General features: G+C 40.2%; 1 protein-coding gene across 2 annotated transcripts in view; it reads left to right on the forward strand.

Annotated features, from left to right (window-relative positions):
• cdh8 (cadherin 8) overlaps positions 1-21,978 on the forward strand; it is a 100,432-nt gene that overhangs the window by 36,347 nt on the left and 42,107 nt on the right. For both annotated transcript variants that reach the window (XM_085290834.1, XM_085290746.1), the window contains exon 3: positions 19-310. In XM_085290834.1, coding sequence (XP_085146960.1) covers positions 19-310 — 292 coding nt within the window. The remainder of the gene's footprint in view (positions 1-18; positions 311-21,978) is intronic.

Raw genomic sequence — 21,978 nt, forward strand, 5'->3', positions numbered from 1 at the left:
TTCTCTTTTTAATTGCAGCTTCACACAGACAAGGTGGACAATGACACAGCCAGATACAGCCTTGCAGGTGAGGGGGCAGGCACCATCTTTGCCATCAATGAGAAGACAGGTGACATCCACGCGATGAAGAGGTTGGACCGCGAGGAGAAGGCTGAATACACACTAACCGCCAAAGTCACTAATGGTATTACAGGCCAGCTTCTGGAGCCCATGACTGAGTTCATCATCAAAGTCCAGGACATAAATGACAATGCACCAAAGTTCACCGAAGGCCCGTATCATGCCGCTGTTGAAGAAATGTCTGCTGTTGGTAAGTCACAATACAGACAGAGCTCATTTCTGCTCCCTGCCTCACACAGCAGCCTAATCAGTCTGTGAGATTTCCGAGACGGCTGATCTCTAATGGGCTATTGCATAAAAATAATGAGTGAATAAGAACAAGAGGAAATGAGTATGCCTATTTACACGCTTGCCTGCTATGAGTATTTTTCCACAAATGAAAATACAAGAATGATAAATCAAATCAAATCACTAGGACTTCACCCACAGCTCAGTGCTGTGACTGAACATCGAGCGTCAATGTCGACACACACTTAGGGAAGGCTCTCAACAAACAGCTCACTTAAAAAGAACTAACAATATGGAAACATGAGCCAGATATTAGATTGTAAAATTAAATAACTCACCACATGTGGCAAGCATGTGGTGAGTTCTTAAAATTTTCATACACAATCAAAATTCTGCACAAGCTGAAAGGCACCAGTGGTACATTTCGGACAGGCTACAGCAGCATATGTAGATATTGCCTTAGGGCATAAATCTGCTATTCTCCACTTTGTGTAGGTCAGGGGCCATTTTTGGGTTAGTTTTTTTTTTGTGGGGGGCGGGGGTATTGCACTTTCTGTCAGTTACTGTAAAATTATTATAGCACACTATAATAGATGTTTATCCAAGGATTTAAAAGTGCAGAATATAATACTGATTGATGTTGAAAGCAATGGCAAGGAGATTAAGAGGGTGAACCTCTGTGGACTGCATTATTTTGTGTCAAAAGCATTTACAATTAGTCTTTTTTTTCCCATCTTTCACAACAGTAAAGCCTAACAGTCCTCAAAGTAGGAAAGGCTTGATATGGATGGCTGTTACTTCAAGATTTAAGCATTATAATAATATCATGGTTGAGAAACATCTTTGCATGTGCACCCATAAACTGTCAGTTAGCGCGACAATACTGACGGACGCCAATTGCAAGCTACTATTCCTCAAGCCCCCTCAAACTGGTACGCAAAACTTTTGCCCTTGCACTGTATGCTAATATATTCATATATTCTCCTTCTTATTTCATCCATGTATTTAAATGACCACTGCATGATGATAATGCAGCTCATCTAGGACAGACAGAAGCCTGTAAGTGGATTGTTACACTGTTTTGAGACCCTCACTACTAACCCCGGCGCAGCTGAGTCTTGTAGAAAAAAATGCTTCCATCAGTAGCAGGAAGGAGATCAGAGTGTGTCTTTATGCTGTGTTGACATTGCAGGAGTTCAGCAAGGATGCTGGGGTCCGTTGTTGGGTGGTATACACTTGTTATTGTGTTTCCTCAGTGAGCTTCCTCTTGTTACCTGTCACAAAGCTGACATAACTCGCCAGGACATACGGTGTTAGGAGTGTAATGGAGTCTATTTGGTACATCCCATAGGATGCAGTCTTTGCATCGGTTCTCAGAGGGAAAGCTATATAAATATATATTTCTGTGCAGCTTCTCATGATAACTGTATCTGACTCTTATTAGCTGCTGCTGTGGAAGCAAAAAGGAACAAAACACAATGCAAAAGTATCCATGTAAACACAAAGTAACAGTGAACTGTTCTTGTCTGAACTCTGTTACTTGATCCCTGCTGCTCAGCTTTGGATCTCAAATGAAATGTACTGTAGCTCTCCAAGGGTTTTGTCAGTGGAGTGCGGTAACAACCATAGTGATAGGGTAGAGCGCAAAGTGGTAGTTGACAGCACTCTGTGATTTGCCAGTGGGAATAATGCATAAGAAATGGAAATCGGCATCTCTTTGTTGATTGTTGTTCCCTTTTGTCACTACTGATTAATTAAACATTCATGAAGGCTCAGTTGTTAGCTTGAAAGGCTTTTCTTTTAGCAACTGGTTTCCTTCTTGTTAAGTTTTCATGTGCTGTGGTGTTATGGGGAGAATTAAGCTCTCTGGACAAACAAACAATAAGTCGTTCATCTTGCTCGCCTCATATTCATAAATCATCAGTAAATTAGAATTTGCACAGGACTCGGTGGATTCCTGCGTTTTGAGTGGCGCATAACTAATAAAGTCCACGGGAAAGAGAGCAGAACAGAGATGAAGATGGTGAAGTCGTATGAGCAAATCTTCACAGTGACAAGAAACTGGGAAACATTAAAATGCAATATTGCACATGCTAAAAAACGTTGCATTACATTTGGTACTAAGCTGAGACAATGCTGAGTATGCTGATGAATTTCTGCTTAGCGTGAACCCACCTGTGTCAAATAATCAAAATCGAATCCAGACCGTAACAGCCTGCTTCTCCTGATGATGTTATCCACTTACAGAGCTTGTCAGTTCCACTTCAGACTTCATCAATGTCTTCGCAGCTCCTTGCTTATCGGGAGTGTATCCACACAGTATCAGCGGGACCAGGGACAAATATCAACACCTACCTTTTATCTGTCAAGGACTATGGCTAGATAGAGAATCCTCGTACTGAATGTCACCATCCCCCATAGGAAACGGTCCCCACAGCCGCATGAGATATGTGACACGGGTCACCGAGGTCGCCATGTATCCTGTGTGCGCAGGAGCATAGAGGTTAATGGGAAATGAAGGAGAAATACCTTTTGTTCTTCCTTTAAAAAGGGCCAGTCGGATAAGACGTGTGGCTTTCTGTGACTTTTGTCTGACTTTCATTTTCCTGAATAGCTGAAAATGGAGGTGACTCACATTTTAATTGTTTAGTGAATTGTCTCTGTAGGTACAGTGGAACAATAAGATGAAGGGGAAAGCAAAGGTTTTAACTTCACTAAATCTGCCAAATCTGTCAGAACACATTTGAAACCATTAGCATAAGCTGCTAGAACTTCTGTGAGTGCATTACATTGAATTGTTTTCTAGGGGTAAAATGCTTCTACAAAATTTCTTCAAAACTGTGTTAACTGATTTTTTATTTTTTATTTTTCTGGGCTGCTCAAACCCTTTATGAATAATTCCACTTCATTTCCCATTACTGTGGCTCATGCTAGCTATGAACTCTCCACCTAAAATTGATAGATTTATGATTAAGCACAATAAAAAGTGAATATCTGGGCAAATCACGTACAGCTTTCTGAAAATTAGATTTTTCCTAAACTCATGGTAAAGTTGGCAGATCACAAAAATGGGCCACTTTCAAAACTCAATTTGCTTTCGGTATCATCTTTTCTTTTCTTTTGTTCGTTCCTCTGCGTCCTGGTTTGAATGGGATCGGTTGTCAACAATAAAACGACTGCACCTGAAAACCCCCCTCCCTCAAATTTCACCTCTACCTACCTCTATGTGGTGTCCCCTGAAAACTTTATTGTAATTCAGTTGTCTTGCGCATGACTTGTAGTCTTCCTATATTTTTGCATTTTTATTTACTTCGACATATGTGCCATATGTTACAAAATTGTTGTTTATTTCTTGATACTGTATCTTGTTGCTTGTAATTCCTTTAGGGACTATTGCTTTAACATTGTGAGCAATCTCAGTTCATCACTATGAGAAACCATACCCAGAATACTCATGCTAATAAATTATTTTATAGATTTAAAAAATGTTAATAATTGCCGTTTTAATAATGGATACTAAATATAATCTGGATAATTCTGTTTTTTATGTTTTTATAATATCCTCTAATCCTCAGACAAATAGGGTGCAAATTATTATCCATTCATTTGATCCAATGAACAATATACGTAGGTATACTACTTCAGTTTCTTCATTACATTGTAACTTTTTTAGTGCCACTTGAGGGAGTTAGCTGCTTATTGTTGCAAGCCGGTCCATGATTAGAATTTTAATTCTTTCACATGGATTGCAAAGAGCTCACAAGATTAACAGATTTTGTTCTCCTGTTAATGGGGTCTTCAACTTTAAGGCCAGTACAAGCTGACAAATTCCCTTGTATGTCTGTCGACCATATGCTGGAATTATGAGGCTCTGCCACCCGTCTGCAGCTAACAAGGGGGTTGTGATGTAGTTGGAAATTACAAAATCTGCTTGAAGTGACACAACAGGTAATTAGGAGGAGGTTGCTAGACCCTCCTTCCTGTGCTAAGGGGGGTGCAAATGACAATAATTGCCACATTGCGAAACAAACTTGCTGAAAGTTGTTTTGCCGGTTGGAACTCATGTGAGAGTTGCCCCAGGAGTGTTGGGCTGTGAGTTCGCTTCATTATCAGGGCGATTAATAAACGGGCACGTAGACAGATGGCCCATCTCCTCTTTGCGTGGGCCATGCTCTGTGAAACCTCAGCAAAATGAATACCTGTATGAGAGCACAGATCCCTGCCAAATGTGTCAAGATCTGCTAAATTGGAGTGTAGACATAAAATTGAAGTGACATTAATAGATTACCTGGAGTTGATTTGCATTTTCAGAGTTATTATGGGTGTGGATAAAAGGACTAACAGGCACAGCCATCTATGTAGGACCTAATGATGTTTCTGATTACGCTCTCATCACCATCGGCAGCTGGGAAAATAAGTAAAGGCTTGTCATCTCAGATTTGGACGATAAATGAGCAGACTTGATCAAGGGGAGACGTATGGAAATGAGCAGTATGCAGACCTTTATCAGAGCTGATCGTCTCATGCTTCCAACATACAGGAGTACACTGTGATCACAGCTGATTTAATATGCTTGCAGTTTTCAAAGTGATCCACAGATACATAACCTCAACGAAGCGTAACGATATTAAATACTGCTGTATATTTTGTCATAGCTTGTGCCTTTCTGTGTGTTCGAGCATATCTATCTATCTATCTATCTATCTATCTATCTATCTATCTATCTATTCTTTCGTCTCATGAATTTTTCTGCACATTGCAGTTGGTCAGATCAATACAGGGACAGCTGAGATATTTTCAGACCATTTCATGCTTCACTTGGGCCAGATGTTCTATAAAAATCCTCTTTCTCGATATACCAAAAATATCATTGTTCTGTGCTGATCTTGCAGTAAATCTTGAACATATCTTGCTCTTGGAAAGTATGGCTCTGAATGCATTAAAAACAGCTTAACTTGAATAAACCCTAACAGTATTTCAGGGTCACAGCAACCCACATAAGCAAAAGAAGCCCATTTATAGCGCATCTTTTATCTGGCATTTCTCAGTTGAGCTTTGAGCTGAGAGCTGAGAAAGAGGGTGTCTGGTGTTTGTGTCTCTCTTCTCTGATCCTAGGCTCTGGTCTGCAGCTTGGCAGATGGGCTGAGTGGCAGGGGGCCCCTGGCCCTTTAACATAGTGGGCAGCTGGGCCAGAGCTAGGCCAGGGCCGGGCTGGGGCACATCTGACGAGCAGGCTCCTGGGCTGGACAGGGATGCGGCAGACCGGGACCATGATGATGGTGGTGGGTGGCTCACAGGCTGAACTGGGGTGAGAAGGGGTCAGAGCAGTGAACCTGGCCAAGGCTCTGACTCTCTCAGGCCTGTCTAACTGCCAGGAAGCGTCCATGCCAGCCTGCCCTTTTTGTGGCCATGCTAAATGGGAATAGGACAGGCCTCTGAGGCAGAAAGGATTTAACTGACATGGAGGAGTTTGTCTGTAAATAACCTGCTACGACTATTTATCTCACCTCATTTGGCACTAGCATTCTGCATATCTGAGTGTATTTACATGCTTGATTTGGTTACTTGTGATACCAGTTAATTGCCCAGTCACTTCTTTTTTCCTTTTACTGCTACATTCTTTTTACATTCGCTTGTATGTTATTAACTTAGATTTCTTTGTTTCAGACTAAGCTGCAAATCACATGGTATTCAAGAGTTAAAAAAAAAACAACATATACAGTGGGGCAAAAAAGTATTTAGTCAGCCACCAATTGTGCAAGTTCCCCCACCTAAAATGATGACAGAGGTCAGTAATTTGCACCAGAGGTACACTTCAACTGTGAGAGACAGAATATGAAAAAAAAATCCATGAATTCACATGGTAGGATTTGTAAAGAATTTATTCGTAAATCAGGGTGGAAAATAAGTATTTGGTCAATAACAAAAATACAACTCAATACTTTGTAACATAACCTTTGTTGGCAATAACAGAGGTCAAACGTTTACTATAGGTCTTTACCAGGTTTGCACATACAGTAGCTGGTATTTTGGCCCATTCCTCCATGCAGATCTTCTCGAGAGCAGTGATGTTTTGGGGCTGTCGCCGAGCAACACGGACTTTCAACTCCCGCCACAGATTTTCTATGGGGTTGAGGTCTGGAGACTGGCTAGGCCACTCCGGGACTTTCAAATGCTTCTTACGGAGCCACTCCTTTGTTGCCCGGGCAGTGTGTTTTGGATCATTGTCATGTTGGAAGACCCAGCCTCGTTTCATCTTCAAAGTTCTCACTGATGGAAGGAGGTTTTGGCTCAAAATCTCACGAAACATGGCCCCATTCATTCTGTCCTTAACACGGATCAGTCGTCCTGTCCCCTTGGCAGAAAAACAGCCCCATAGCATGATGTTTCCACCCCCATGCTTCACAGTAGGTATGGTGTTCTTGGGATGCAACTCAGTATTCTTCTTCCTCCAAACACGACGAGTTGAGTTTATACCAAAAGGTTCTACTTTGGTTTCATCTGACCACATGACATTCTCCCAATCCTCTGCTGTATCATCCATGTGCTCTCTGGCAAACTTCAGACGGGCCTGGACATGCACTGGCTTCAGCAGCGGAACACGTCTGGCACTGCGGGATTTGATTCCCTGCCGTTGTAGTGTGTTACTGATGGTGACCTTTGTTACTTTGGTCCCAGCTCTCTGCAGGTCATTCACCAGGTCCCCCCGTGTGGTTCTGGGATCTTTGCTCACCGTTCTCATGATCATTTTGACCCCACGGGATGAGATCTTGCGTGGAGCCCCAGATCGAGGGAGATTATCAGTGGTCTTGTATGTCTTCCATTTTCTGATGATTGCTCCCACAGTTGATTTTTTCACACCAAGCTGCTTGCCTATTGTAGATTCACTCTTCCCAGTCTGGTGCAGGTCTACAATACTTTTCCTGGTGTCCTTCGAAAGCTCTTTGGTCTTGGCCATGGCGGAGTTTGGAGTCTGACTGTTTGAGGCTGTGGACAGGTGTCTTTTATACAGATGATGAGTTCAAACAGGTGCCATTCATACAGGTAACGAGTGGGGGACAGAAAAGCTTCTTACAGAAGACGTTACAGGTTTGTGAGAGCCAGAGATTTTCCTTGTTTGAGGTGACCAAATACTTATTTTCCACCCTAATTTACGAATAAATTATTTACAAATCCTACCATGTGAATTCATGGATTTTTTTTTCACATTCTGTCTCTCACAGTTGAAGTGTACCTCTGGTGCAAATTACTGACCTCTGTCATCATTTTAAGTGGGGGAACTTGCACAATCGGTGGCTGACTAAATACTTTTTTGCCCCACTGTAGCTGTTCAATATTACCTACAAATGTGTATTACTAATTCATCAAATATTGTTTATTATCCAATGCACCTCTGAATTATGCATGTAACATCATCAGTCATTGGTCCAGATACAGTAATATGAGCCTTTTAAAGCCCCCTGGGGTATGTTCTCTTTTTGAGAATGCACAAAGGCATCCACGCACATACACACATACTAAACTGTGTGTTTCACACGCACATACATCTCTAACATGCATCTCTGTTAGCATGAACCCACAGTGCAGATGTAAAGATGGTGTTGTTCAGGTGTAATTTGTCCCTTCTCCCCTGTGTAGCCTGCAGAGATGCACTCTATTTGCAACCCTCCGCACATATTTTTCCTCCTGTTCTGTACCTCTGCCACCCTCGCACTCTCTCCCTTTTGCTCACCATTGCTTTCCTTTGCTAAGCTAATGCTCTCCTTCACTCTTCCCTCGAGGGAGAACAAAAAGTAGCTGGCTTCTAGGTAATGAAGCCCTTCAATGTGATCTGCATAAGATTGCCTCCCTTGCTGGACTGGCTGCCTTGCCCCAATGAATAGCAAGAGGCTCTCAATGAGAATAAGGACAAAAAGCTGCCTTCTCTTTAGCCACAGCATCATTCCTCAAACAAAGTCTGACTTCTTTTTTTTTCTTTTTCCTATGGAGTAGAAAGAGAAGAAAAATGAAAGGCAAGGAGGATAAATAACCAACAAAGTTCATGAAAGGGAAGGTAAATGAGAGAGAGAGTGCATGTTTATTTATGTGTGAGAGCATGTGCAGTGGCTCTTGTGTGCATCTTTTTGTAATGATGGGGAGACGGATGTGAATAACTGAGGCTGTCATGAGTGTCACCGTCTGTGTTGTCGCACTGAGTGGATGTGATTAAATGAATTTCATGCAACAGGGTCAACAGTAGTACAATGGGACATGAGAAAATCAAAGGTTAAATTTTAAATTTGTTTGTCTGAATGCTCTTTTTTAAAATATTTATAAGGCTGCGGTAAAGTTTAATCACATACAACTAACCTGTCGCATTTCCAGGTTTCTTGCTTTTCAATTACCGGTAAGTATTAGTCATGAACGTTTTGTTGCTTTGAAATTGGATGATTTGTGGTTGTCATACTATCACACACTGCTGTTCATTATTTCAAGGTCAGCTAATTATTCTGAGAACAGAAACAAGGACGCAGCATCCTCAATTCAGCATCAGTGCAGAGTAGGAGAGGGGCTGATTCAGTTCAGTGTGTCATCTAAAGATAGTGTAATGCCTTCCAATGGCCACTGGTGGGCATGCAGACTAACTGTGAATATTGCATTGTACAGATTAATGCAATAAAATTTACACAAACTGATGCACCAGTAACTAAGGGTCAAAAATATTAGTTAATTATTCAATGAGAAGAAAATGAATCAGTAACTAATCTGGTAGTCGTAGTTTTTATTATTGTTTAAGCCATTCCTTATTCTACGAACAAATTTTTAATCGATTAATGGATTTTTTAGGAGAATAAACAGATGATGAATCAGTGATGAAATTGCTAGCTGCAGTAGTAACTCTAACCATCGCTGTCCTTTACTTGGATGGTTAAGCCTTTGTCATGCATCAGCTTTGAATTGGCATGCTTCTGATGCCAGCATTAGAGACGGCTTATGCACAATGAAAGACTCATTTAATACTGTGAATGAAACACTTATTGAGATGGGTACTTCTCATTATAAAAGGCTACTACAGCCATGTAGTTGGCCTTCCTGTCATTTCCCTGGAGTTGGAAATTTAAAGACAGCAAAATAATAAAAAAATAATCAGAAGGAGGGCGAAATATCCTAAATACTGTCTAAAGAGAAACAAAAACCCCAGATCCTAAAACTCCCATAATCTCACTCCATAGAATGCATACATTTTTATTAGTTTTGAGCATGATCAGCACTTACAGTACACAAGGCTAATCATGTGTAGCCCACAGTGCATCCTGTTGCGAGCATGTCCAGAAATGTAAGAAGATGTGTGCAAGACTGTGTGCAGACTTCAACAGGCTGCCTGGATAAAATCCCAAATCAGTATTACATGACATATTCATTTAATTTAACAAAACTATATCTTTCATGTAAAAAAAAAAAAAAAAGACCATATCCAATAGGGTGTGATGGTCGAATAATGCTAAAACAGTAGCTTTAGTCTGTCATATTCACAGCTATGCCAATCCATGTACATACTTTCCAAGGTCATTCTCCCTGTTGTCATCATTTTGTTAGAGTAATTTTGGTAAAACAGCGCTTAAGTTCAACATTTATTAGCTGTAAATCCCACGCGATTCATCCAGTTCATTTGAAAGGCATCTGAAACACTCTTAAGTCTAACACTGTATTATAAAACCATCACTGCTTCCTAGCCTTTTGGAGGTTTAATTACGAAACACATTAATGTATATCTGTGGGGAAAATGACAATTTCCTTGCAAATGACTTGTAATTTCACATAAGTCATGTAAACACTCAGTCACATACACCTAAAGACCAGTTGGCAACCCCCTGGCAACTTCTGGTCGCTAGGGAAAAATGTGTATTCCCTGTCCAGTTGTAAATGGGCTTGCAACCTTCACCTGGCAGCAGCCAGCTGGAGGCTGCTGGATGCTGCCAGGTTAAATCAGTCATCAAGAGGGTGTTTATACAAAAACCTCAGTGTGATTGCTTTGCTAGCAGATTGCCACAGTTGTCAGAAGCTTATATGGGAGATGTCAACTGGTGCTCTGCAAGCACACACTGTTTACTCTGTCAGCTGTACTAAAATTTGAAAAAGTATGACACAAAATATAAATGGTAGTGATGGATACACCTTTTCCCCTCACAACCACTAATTGCCAGATGCCAACAAAAAGTGTTTCGGCCTGTGTGACCAGGGCCCAGTCATTGTTTTATTCGGCACATACATTAAAACATTAATTAGAGCAATGTTTAAAAACACATCTGATCAAATATTCTTAGAAAGAAAATATAACTGTCCCAAAAAGAGGAAAATTTGAATCGGCCAAGTAAGCCTTCAGTTAGTACATGTGCCTGTTTTTTTTGTAGACTGTTGGTAGAGTAACACTTTAAATAACACTATAATTACTGTTAATGTAAAGGGGAATAGTTCCATTGTTTAGATCAATCAACTACTTACTGTATCAGCTTATATTCAATCTGTTGTCACTGATGCTGCATTGAAAGCAATAGATGTGATTGTCGAGGAAGATTTGTAGCATGGCGATCAATCTTTAATTACTCTTTAATGGACGTGACCTATTTAATGTAAGGGGTCTTTGTGTATGTGTTTTACAAGTTTGTTACAACACATCTGCAGAGGGTGGCCTTCTGCTATTGTGCATATCAACTCTAGCGATGCCACACAGGACTTTGGCACAGCCTTGAGTGTGTTATTTCTTTACACAGTACTCAAGCACTTGTAGCCACAGACATGGAACCTCTACAATACTGAATATTATATTTATCCTTTTGTACCACAATATTGCAGTGTATTTAAAACTATGGAGGTTTTTTTTTTTTTTTTTTTGGCCATTTTAGCCTCTTACAAAATACACTAATGCCTCATACTCAGTAACAGGGAACCAACTAATATTAAGCTAAAAAAATATACCTTCAAAAAGTAGTACTGCAAAATAGTGCTTTTTACAGCAACGAATCTTCAAGAAAGCAATAGCATCTTTTGTGTGTGAAAGAGAGAGCGAAAAATAGGGAGATCTGATTAATGATTGATAACTTGATGAGTGTATTTCAGAGAAAGACCTGAATAAATTGTAAAACTCAAAATGAGTCCTGTAAGCACCTTGAATGAATTCTGTGTATGGGAGAGATAGCAGGAGTATGATAAATGACTGATCAGATAATCAGCGTCTTCTAGATAAAGATAGAATTGAAAACTGTACAGCCACACAAAAAGCTGACTGCCCCATTTTGGGTTTTTCTTTTTGGGATTTTTTTGCTAGACTCCCACAGAGAGCTGTAGCATAATCAATGAACAAATCAACTAATAATTCAAACAGAAAATGCTGCTATCTGACTTACTAGTAATGCCGGAGGTGATTTCAAATGGGAAATGGTATCAGAAAGGAAAGCTCCTTCATTAGGGGGCTTTTCCCCTCAGCTTCTGCAAATTTGTGCAATAATAAACATAGAAAAACAATTTTTACATTAAAACAGACAATTTTCAAGTGTCATTTTGCACCCATTTGTGGTAAATGTTTCATTAAACACAGTTTCTCTGGTTCTCTTTTGGACTATGTCTACTTTGTTACTGAGTCTTTTTGCTGTTAAAATATGGGCCAAATGTGCAGGGGTTTAGAGAAATAACTGGGCACACAACATGTTAAGTTATCCATCCATCCAACCAGATTCTTCAGCTTATTTAGAGTTTTGGTGGTCTAGGCAGCCTATCCCAGCTGTAATGGGAAAAGAGACAGGGTACAACCCAGACAGGTTGCAAATCTATTACAGGGCTAACACAGAGAGACACGGACAACTTTTCACACTCACTGTCACATTCACACCCACAACCAATTTAGAATCATCAATAAACCTAACATGCTTGTGCTTGGACTGTGGAAGGAAGCCTGAAGTACCTGAAGAAAAATCACCCAGACATGAGGAAAACATACAGTCCTAGCCACTGCACTACTGTGGTACTGATGTAAAGCAAATTTCTTAAAAGAATCATTGCACTACGCTAACTGTTTTTGGATGTAGTTTGGCCCTACCTCACTGGCTATTCCAGCCCCGAAAATAGAAAGAAACTCAGTGGCATCACCCTTGAATCAACAGGTGTAGCTGACAGTACTAGAATTCATATCTTCATCCGAGATCTGTGAAGTTTGCTGTGGATACCATCAGCTACATTTATTAAGCAGGTCACATCTTACTGGAAATAGATCTGGTATAGCTCAGCTGAAACAGTCATTGTCTTACACAGCCAATCCTATACTTGCTCACTAATTGCCTACAGGCCCCCTGCTCTGCAGATAACAGACTGAGATGTGACCATTTGCTGCACATTCTCTGCTATGCTGAACTGTACAATATGTTCTTTTTTATAATTTTACACAGATTACACGTTCATTTTGGTTTTGATATCTCTTCACTTATAAAAGCATAAACACAGTGGGGAAAAGTTGATTATTAGCATGTAGATGTAGATTTTCTTCCCTTTTTAAAGTTTAGATCTGTTATTTCTTCAATATCACACTTCAAAAGTTAATTTTCAGATATTTTTGATGAAATTTAAACACTTTGTGAATGTGTGTATGGGTGTGTGTGCATGTACCATTTTTACATATCTTTGTGGGGACCAGCAGTCCTTATGGGGACAAATCCCCGTCCCCAAGAGGTTGAAGGCATATTTTAGGCTCAAATGCAGTTTTAGTGCCAGAGTTACAATTAGGTTGTGGTTAAGTTTAGGCTAAGGGTTAGAGTTAGGCATTCATTTTTTATTGTTAGTGTTAGGGTAAGCAGCTAGGGAAAGCATTATGTCAGTTAGATGTCCTCACTAAGATATTTAAAAAAAAGTGTGTGTGTGTGTGTGTACTATCACCTGTGATACATAGCAGCTGATATAGACTGTTTGAAGTCATGCTGGTGAGTGGAAGGTCTTTTCTACAATACTGCTATAGCATGCAAACTGAGGATGGTTCCAGATCGCACCTTAAACTTGGCGCATGCTTACTCATATCTGCTGAGATGCCAGAAAGGTTTCTACTTCAGTACACAGCCATGGCTCACCTTTTAATTATTCAAGAAGAATGTTGTGGATTTTTAATGTATTGTTGTAGGGCCTTTTTTTGGTGCAATTTTCCTGTGGTGTGTTCAGTCCTCTTTGCTCCTTTGTGTCTATTTCCTGCTGCATCTGGCACTGTGTCCGTCAATCCCACTTACTTTTGTTGCTTCAAAAACAGCAAGGATTTTGCTCCTTGGTTTTCCACTCAACATAGCGTGTGCAGGTGTGTGTGTGTGAGTGTGTGAGTTAGATGTTGTGTGTGCATGTTTTTTTTTTTGCATCTAATTTTACAGTGATGAAAAGAAAGAAAAGAATCCCCACACTCTCATCCCTCCATGTCTGCATTATTAATTGTCTGAGCTATCAACTATAGCTATTTGGACCCCGCAGGCACCCAACAGTCAGTACCTAAAATTAAAAGCAGCAATTGCTTCCCAATGAATGCCATAATAATACTCTTTAAAGTTACATTTTGCTCCCACAAAAGAGCGTAGACTTAATTTAACTGCAGAAGAAATAAAGCAGAAACTGCATAAAGAAAGACAAAAAGGAAGTCTTAACAAAAATCTTTATTAGCTGTTTGTGTGTGTGTGAGTGTTCATGTGTGTGTGTGTGGCTGCATTAAGATTTGTGCAGCCTACTGTAGCTTGTAGTGGAGAGGGATTGGTCAATGCAACATAAATGAGGGTGGAACACATTCATCAAGGTGGCAGAGATTTGAGACTAGAGAGTCCCATCCAATCACTGGTAGAGAATAAAGGGGAGAGGCATAAAAGTCTGTACAGCAAGGTCATTTGAAAAAGAAGCTGATAAGACGAAAGGATCAAATCTCCAGTGCGGGCGAGGCCTTACTCTTGATGTCTTTCCCCATTAACTAAAGCCCTGGCTTGGCACATACAGTCGTTGCCACGGCTCAGCTGTCTGATACAATGACGAGAAAGTAGAACATTAAATAAATCAAGTAAGTCTTTGCAGTGTTTGTCATCAAAACATATGTCCCTGAAAATTCATATTTCAGTTTTTATTTTAGATTTTTGTTCACGGATGACTTTAAATGATGAATCTTTATTGTGGTTTTTTGCAAAGTGATACAAATTTCCACTTGTGTTACTGTGTGTTTTACCCTCCTGTCTTACTATCACACGGGCTGCTGATTTTTGGCATCAGGCAACCTTGTTGAGCTCTACCTTTTTGTGTTTTGGAGCATTGGCAGCTGTATTGCTCTCAACACTGCAGTATGGATTTAGTCAGTTTGTAGTTTTACCACAGTCACAGTCTGGTGTACACATGAGTATGCACACGCACACGCACACGCACACACACACACACACGCACAACCAAATACACAGTCAATCCTACAGCAGGTTTGCTATGTCACACTGGGGGCTGCTGTGTAATTGGGTGAATCTGCTCTCCAGCACGCAACAGAGATAGCCCTTTAAAATTTCACTTCACTTCTGGGAGTGTAAACAAACCTTGGGATTACTGGGGTTGTAAATCCACATTGTACCTTCTTTTCTTCAGTCACCCCCCCCCCCCCCCCCCCCCTTTTTGTTTGTTGGCCACGTCCTTTTGAGAGTTTATTGCTGTGCTGGATGTTTGCTCAGTATTTGGAAAGGGTTTCTGTGTGTCACTGTGACTTGTGACATGTTAACAAGCATGATAACAAGTGCACATCTGTGTGCCTATACGTTCATTATAGATCTGCATGCGCATCTTTGTCGGCACGAATCAGTAGGCGTACACTCTAGGCATGTATTTTAGCATGTCTTATGTGCGGACACTTTATGTGGCTGCGTGCAGCTTTCTGTCTGTGTGTTCTCTGTGATGGATTACTTGTCAGATGCCAGCATAGCACCGCTCTTACCGGCTGATGGAGACATTAAGTCACCAGTCACGTAGATGTAGTACGTTTCAAGATTCCTCAGGGAAAATGCTTTAACCCTTCCCGCTCCAGCACGGCTGTCAGACGACAGTGTATGTTACTTAGAAGGTGCTCCCTGCAAAGACCCACAGTATGGCTGGATTCAGTTAAGTTTGGTGTCTTAATGCAGTTGTGTGTACTTTTAGATGGGCCAATTGCTTATGGGCTGCAAACTGTGTACTATGACTGTCTCTGAGAGGCTTGAATTTTTATTTTATTTTATTTACCTCTGCAAGCTATACGAATAGAAAATATGTAATCGACAGAGAACATCCTCTAGTAGTGGCAGCCTGAGGGAGTCGTTGCGGAGGGAGGGATTTTAATGCCCCCCCCCCCCCCCCCCCAGTTCTGTCCTTTGTTTTTAATGCTATATTATTATCACTGCTGCTGCTCTCCCTAGAATATTAAAATAACACACTCTGAATGAATGTCAATGTTCACGCTGGCAACTAAGGCAAATCAATTTTTTTTCATTAGAAAAATCTAAACTAAGTCTATTCATTTGCAAAGGCTATTGTCGATCAGTATACTATCCAGTTTTACAAGAACTTGAGTGTCATTATAAAATGTATTAATGCATATAAAAATCTACTTTTTGAAATATTTATTTTTTGCTTTTAGATTAAATTTAGCCTTTTACTTACTTTTAAGAACATTTGAAAGATTCACCATCATGTGATTGACGGAGGCCTGGTAAGATAATCAAACACCTGTGAACTGTCATCCCAGTCACATTTAAATAAATAAATCTGTTGTAATTCTGATCATTATAACTGACCCCCACTTGCTTCAAAACACAGATAAGAGGACAGAAACACACACACACACACACACAGACACACGCACACAAACCCACACTCAGAAATATCTCAGTGAAAATAACCCAAACAGTCAGACTTCTTTATGTTTATCTAGACTAGGACTTGAAAACCCGTGATAAAAAGCTTGCAAGAAAATGGTTAAAGAGCCTTTAAGCATAACCACAACTGAACATTAAGAGACATAACTCATTGAAGGAAAAAAAATCTCATTTTCAAGTTCCTCTGGCTTGGTAGTGCTTTTTCCTTATATTGAATCAGCAAGTCTTCTTCATGTCTGCACAGTACTGTCTATTTTCTTGTCTGGGTTTCAAGGGAACCTTGCTGAGTTATCTGCTGCTCTTTTTCTCCCCACTGATGTGGCCTGATGTTTTTCTGGAAGATTTGATCCTGAGGACATTTGCTGTTAATGCACTGTGAGGAGCTTGAACTTGATCAGTAGGGAAACCGCACAGTTTGTGTTTGTGTTTAAACAAGGATTTTGAAATAGGATGTTAGACTGTGCAATATCATGCATAGCTATATATATATATAAATATACCATATTCCAATAACTGTGTTATTCTACTGTGGCTTTCAATTGATAGGATGCTTATAATACTGTCCGTGGGAGCATGTACAGAATAAATCAGCGTACACACAGGGATTTGTCTTCCCTGGTGTTCTCATGACCACTGAGCAGCTCCGCTGGAACAGTACAGGGCTACATACACTGTTAAGGGTATTTTAGGCACAATGTACACAAGCAATTCATTTCTGATATTAAGTAATAACTTTGATCTTTGGTTTCCGCACTCAGGAGCTGGTGGTAAAAATATTAACCGCAAGTTCATTTCCTACCTCAGTTTTGCATTGTGCTGAAACATGTTTTTTTTTTTATTCTTCCATTGAGGAAGAATAATTCACATTAAACACCCTCGCCCCTGTGGCAGAGTTCCCAAATTAAGCAACATTTTGTTCATTTACCCATGATAAAGTTGTTCATTAGACAATATACTTTGCCTTATTCTTTGTTATTACCTTGCCATTGTAAATGCCTTGGGAGCAATTAAATATGTGAAGTGCCCAATTTTCCGTCCTCGACTTCCAGTCCTGAACTCTATCTGCATGTTGCACACATTTCCTATGAACTAATTAAAGTGAATCAATGACACAACCCTTTAAAATGGCGGCATATGTCAGGGCCATCAGTGGGGAACAAAAGACCCTCTTAATTATTTTGTTCCTGCCGTTCCTGTAAATGGCTTGTCAAGGCAGCAGACTCAGTAGCCGACTACTTGAAAAGGAGATGTCATGTACACACAGAGACACACGTACCAGCACATAAACACATACACAAACACTGGCTCCGGTTTCTCTGTGACGGCTCCCTCTCTGTCTTATAAAAGACTAGTAATTGTACTACAACAATGACAATGTAAGTGCTTAAGTGTAACGGTCCCCATACTCTTCAAAGGTGCAGCATCCCTTATCCATCATTGGCTCTGGGGAACTATTTCTTGGATGCTGACAACCATATCTTATCTAGAAAAAAAAAGAAACAAAAAAACAATCTCACCCCTCAAGGGGAATCTGCTGAAGCCACTCTTCCAGTTTCAGGATACCCAGGTACTTCTAGCTGTCCCGTATATCTGCTATTCTGCCTTCTGGAAACTCCACTCGTTCAGTCCCAATCGCTTTCCCCTGTGTTTGTAATCGTTCAGCCAAACCAGAGTGATATCATGATTTCCTCATCATGGATCACTGTGAGATGATATCTCGTTCACTCTTGGCATACAGGTTGATGATCACTCCATTTCTAAATCTATATCTGTATTCACTCTTAGTGATAAGATGGCGACTTGTGTCATTGCCTTGGAGTTGGCCTCCAGTGTTGCCTTCCACAGTCCTGCTGAGTTTATGATGATACAGCTGGAAACTGTAGTGGCAGCATCACTGTTTTTGCAACATTAGGTCAGGGTTTGAATCCCAGTCAGGTCATGCACACTAGATACCCAATGCTACCCAAGCCTACCGCGGAACATGAGCGAGAGACAAATAATTATAGCCATTACATTTTTTTAAAGAAAAAATCTGGTGCAAGTTGTTCCTTGCTGTTCCTCATTCGTTTAACCCGTTCTTCACCTGCATGCTGAAGCCCTGCCTAAATATGCAGCTTACCATGAGTATGCATTAATTCTGTTATAAACACTGATGTGTTACAGGAGACTTTGTTTTTTCCCTTTTTCCCCTGCTTTGCAATTATTAACCTCACCATCCTGCCTTGTAAAATACTTACATCTGCCTCATATTAATGTAAATCATCTTAGTGAAGATGTCTGGGCTGTAGATGAGTGAAAATGGTGACAAATGAAAGCACGGGAGTTGTGAGGCTGCACTGGTAAATGAGAAAAATTCTCACATGCCAGGTGTTTATGAGCATGCTTATTTGTTTAAGGGTTTTTCTTAATGCCCATCTGCATTGTTGCCATAAATGCCCATCTGTAGCCCAGGAATCTCAAAGTGGCTTTGACTACTGTCAGAAAATCAACTGGCAGTGCTCCAAGTATGTCATCTTCTCCTCTGAGAGAATAAATGGACGGGGATGGTTGGATGGATGAAAGGATGCCTCGACACGCTTGTTTTCTCCACCTCGTTACAACCGTTTTCTGTGTTATCAAGAGCTTTGGCCTGCCACACTACAGCACCGCGCTACACTTTGTGTTTGACAATACTCTGCCTCACAGTGCTAATCGCCTCTTAATTCTTGCATTACTCCCCATCCGTGAACATGAATTTCAATTGCATAGGTGGTACTGTCCAAAAATAGTGCTTGCAGCACTGCCTGGAGAGATGGGCTGTCAGTCTACCTGTCTGATCATGAGCTATTATCCTCTCTGCCCACAGACAGGAGGGAGAGCTACACCAGTGTCTATGTGATCATGATCAATACATAATCACTTTCCTGTCACTGCAATGGTGCTATCGGGGGACAGTCCAGCCTCATAGACAAGCCATTTCACAAAAAGGGATTTGGCAGACCATCGTTTTTGACCTAGAAAAAAGGTTCGGTTGTTTTGTGTGTGTGTGATGGTGGTGGGGGTCACAGTGGTTGAGGCTAGGTCGGATGGCTAAGTGAGGGCTGGATTCATTTAATCAGTAAATACTATGTAGTAAATACCAGTAAGATTATTACATGGTCAGTATGCTTGGATAAATTGCACAAGTTTCATGCTTATAAGACTTTAAACATAGTTTCTGAAAAAGACAGCGTCAATAAAGATATTTACAGCTACAGTAAACATGCAGTTGACAATTGTCACCAGTTACTCCATTTGTTGCTTCCCTATTTCATAATAGATTTTAATTCATTTAATCTGCACTCCATAGCTGAAAGTGTATTGCTGATAGTAATGAAATAATTCCTGGCAGCAAGCTGGAAAAAAAAGAAATTTCTGTGAAGAGTTTTCCAATACACTGTCAAATTGTCTGAAATCCAGAGGGACTCAAAAGTCCCTCTGGATTTCAGACAGATTATTTAAAACTATTATAATGTTGCAATTTATGAAAAACTAGCACATCGTCATATAGCTGAGGGAAACAAAGGGATTTAAAACATGATGTAAGATTCAGAAAATATTTTGTAAACAGTATCTTATTCTTGTTTGGAAACACACACACACACACACACACACATATATATATGTATATATCTGTACACATACTGATTTAGTTACGTGATTACATTACTTTTTACATTACAATTTTACTTTCGCACTGTCCAGAGCAGCACATTGATTCAATTCTGTGCTGGTACAGCTGGCATCAATCTGCTGATGTAAGTATACGGGGTGTAATGATAAATACAACAGCACTTCAATGAATTGAAGTATCCCTTTCACATTTTTCTTAATCGTGTACACTGAAGTGACTGATAGTTTTGCTTGCTGCAAACATATAATACAGTAAAATATAGACAAAAACCACACATCAACAGTTGTGTTTCAGATGAGAAGATGAATGCATGTCCAGTATTCAATCTTGTTTAAGCTCTACTTTGCTCCACTATGGTCACCACCTGATTGGTAGCTTTGAGTTTGTGCTTTTTTGGTGCTGGGCAAGATTTATTTATTCATTGATTGATTTAGTTTCATTTTGATAAAATTAGTTAGTTGAGCAGATAGCTAAAGAAAATCAGACAGCTTTATAGCAAACACACTATAGCCATTGGGAGTTAACAAAATCGTATTAAGATATTCAAATATTTAAATTTTCAAATACGACTTTTTAATTTTTCTCCTCAGAAAAAGGTTGTTTTAATAGAATTAAATATTGTTTTATCAATTTTTTTCCTCAAAGAAAATATTGTAATATCAGTGTCTAATCTGCATATTAAGCAACAAGCTATTTAATCTTCTGTGCACCTATGTGTACGCCCATCTTCTTTTCTGTCTGTCCATCCTGGTTTCTCTCTCTCTCTTTCAACACCCACAGTGTAAAGCCAGTCAGACATAAACAGTATTGTTTTACCCGGGTAGGGCTCACAGCAGGGCACTGTTAGCACCACGCCTCATGCAGCCCACAGCTCTCCCCATGCCTCAGTGATATCCCTTCTCCATGGCTCAGTGCTTGCATACATATGAATGCCCCCTGTCTTCTACCCTTCACGGTTCTGAGCTGGTCCAAGCTGAGAAGAGCTGAGGTGTTACACAGCTGCCATGCTTGTTGGACAGACAGATGTGGAGGAGAATTGTAGCATTCCAGTGTTAGTAAATGAACTGTAATGACACATTCTTTGGAGTGATTATAGGTGTGATGGTACTTGAACTCAGGAGTGCTTTCCTGCGGTGCGATTTGCTGAATTGTACTAAGCATGCTGAGGGTGAATTTGGGGCAATAAAGGAAAAAGAGGAGTTTATCAGTTAGAAAATGCAACCAGTATGTGTATGCAGTTAACATTATAACGAAGACTTAGTGCAGTGTCAGAAACTGGGCAAAGGTTTTTGTACAGCAGCTGATCCTACAGTATATCCTAGTTGTGGAAAATGAGCATAATAATGGAACTTAATAATGCTTTCTTTTTGACAGAAATCTTGTGGTTTAAAAGTGAAGATTCTGCTGACAGGTGAAATAAAATCTTGATTCAAAGATAAAGCTTCAGAAGATTTTAATGCTAAAACTTTGTCTTTTTTCCTTGTTCTGCACAGCAAGTTTTACTACTTTGGTCTGTTTGATTATACTTATATTTCTTCTAAGGAAATAAGCAAACTATACAGATCAAGCTGTGTTACAGTACAATGTGTTATTGAAAATAAGCCGCAGCGTCCTTCCACAGCCATTGTGTGTCACACTGGGCTGCATCTCCCAATTTATCCCCTCTCTGGTTCAAGAAAGATTCCTATTGATTTCCTATCACCGAGCCAGTGTACAGAGTAAATAGGAAGTGTGAGCCCTATTATTTCTGTCGCTTGGTAAAACATAAGGATAGACCCCCGTGTCTTTATCACGAGGAACCTTTTAGCCACCACATGCCCTTCAACCAAAACACTACGGCTGTAAATTTTCACACACTGTACAGTAATGATGTCCTTTGAGAATGAGTTTGTGTTTAAATTATTGGTGTGGTATTAAATCCTATGAACTTCAGAACATGATTAATGAGATTACACTTAATGTGGGAAAACACCCGTAAACGCAGGCTGTATTTTCATACAGGCTTAATGTGCTTTCCCCTGCGGGCCACTGCCCAAACCAATAGAGGGAGATTTGCTTTCCCGGGAGAAGCTTCTGTGCACTCTTTCTGAGTCTTTGCATGTGCTAAGC

Source organism: Mchenga conophoros, linkage group LG1 (genome assembly GCF_057382185.1).
Source record: "Mchenga conophoros isolate Kocher_MC1m ecotype Shallow Benthic linkage group LG1, M_conophoros_male_GT1.1, whole genome shotgun sequence".
NCBI lineage: Eukaryota > Metazoa > Chordata > Actinopteri > Cichliformes > Cichlidae > Mchenga > Mchenga conophoros.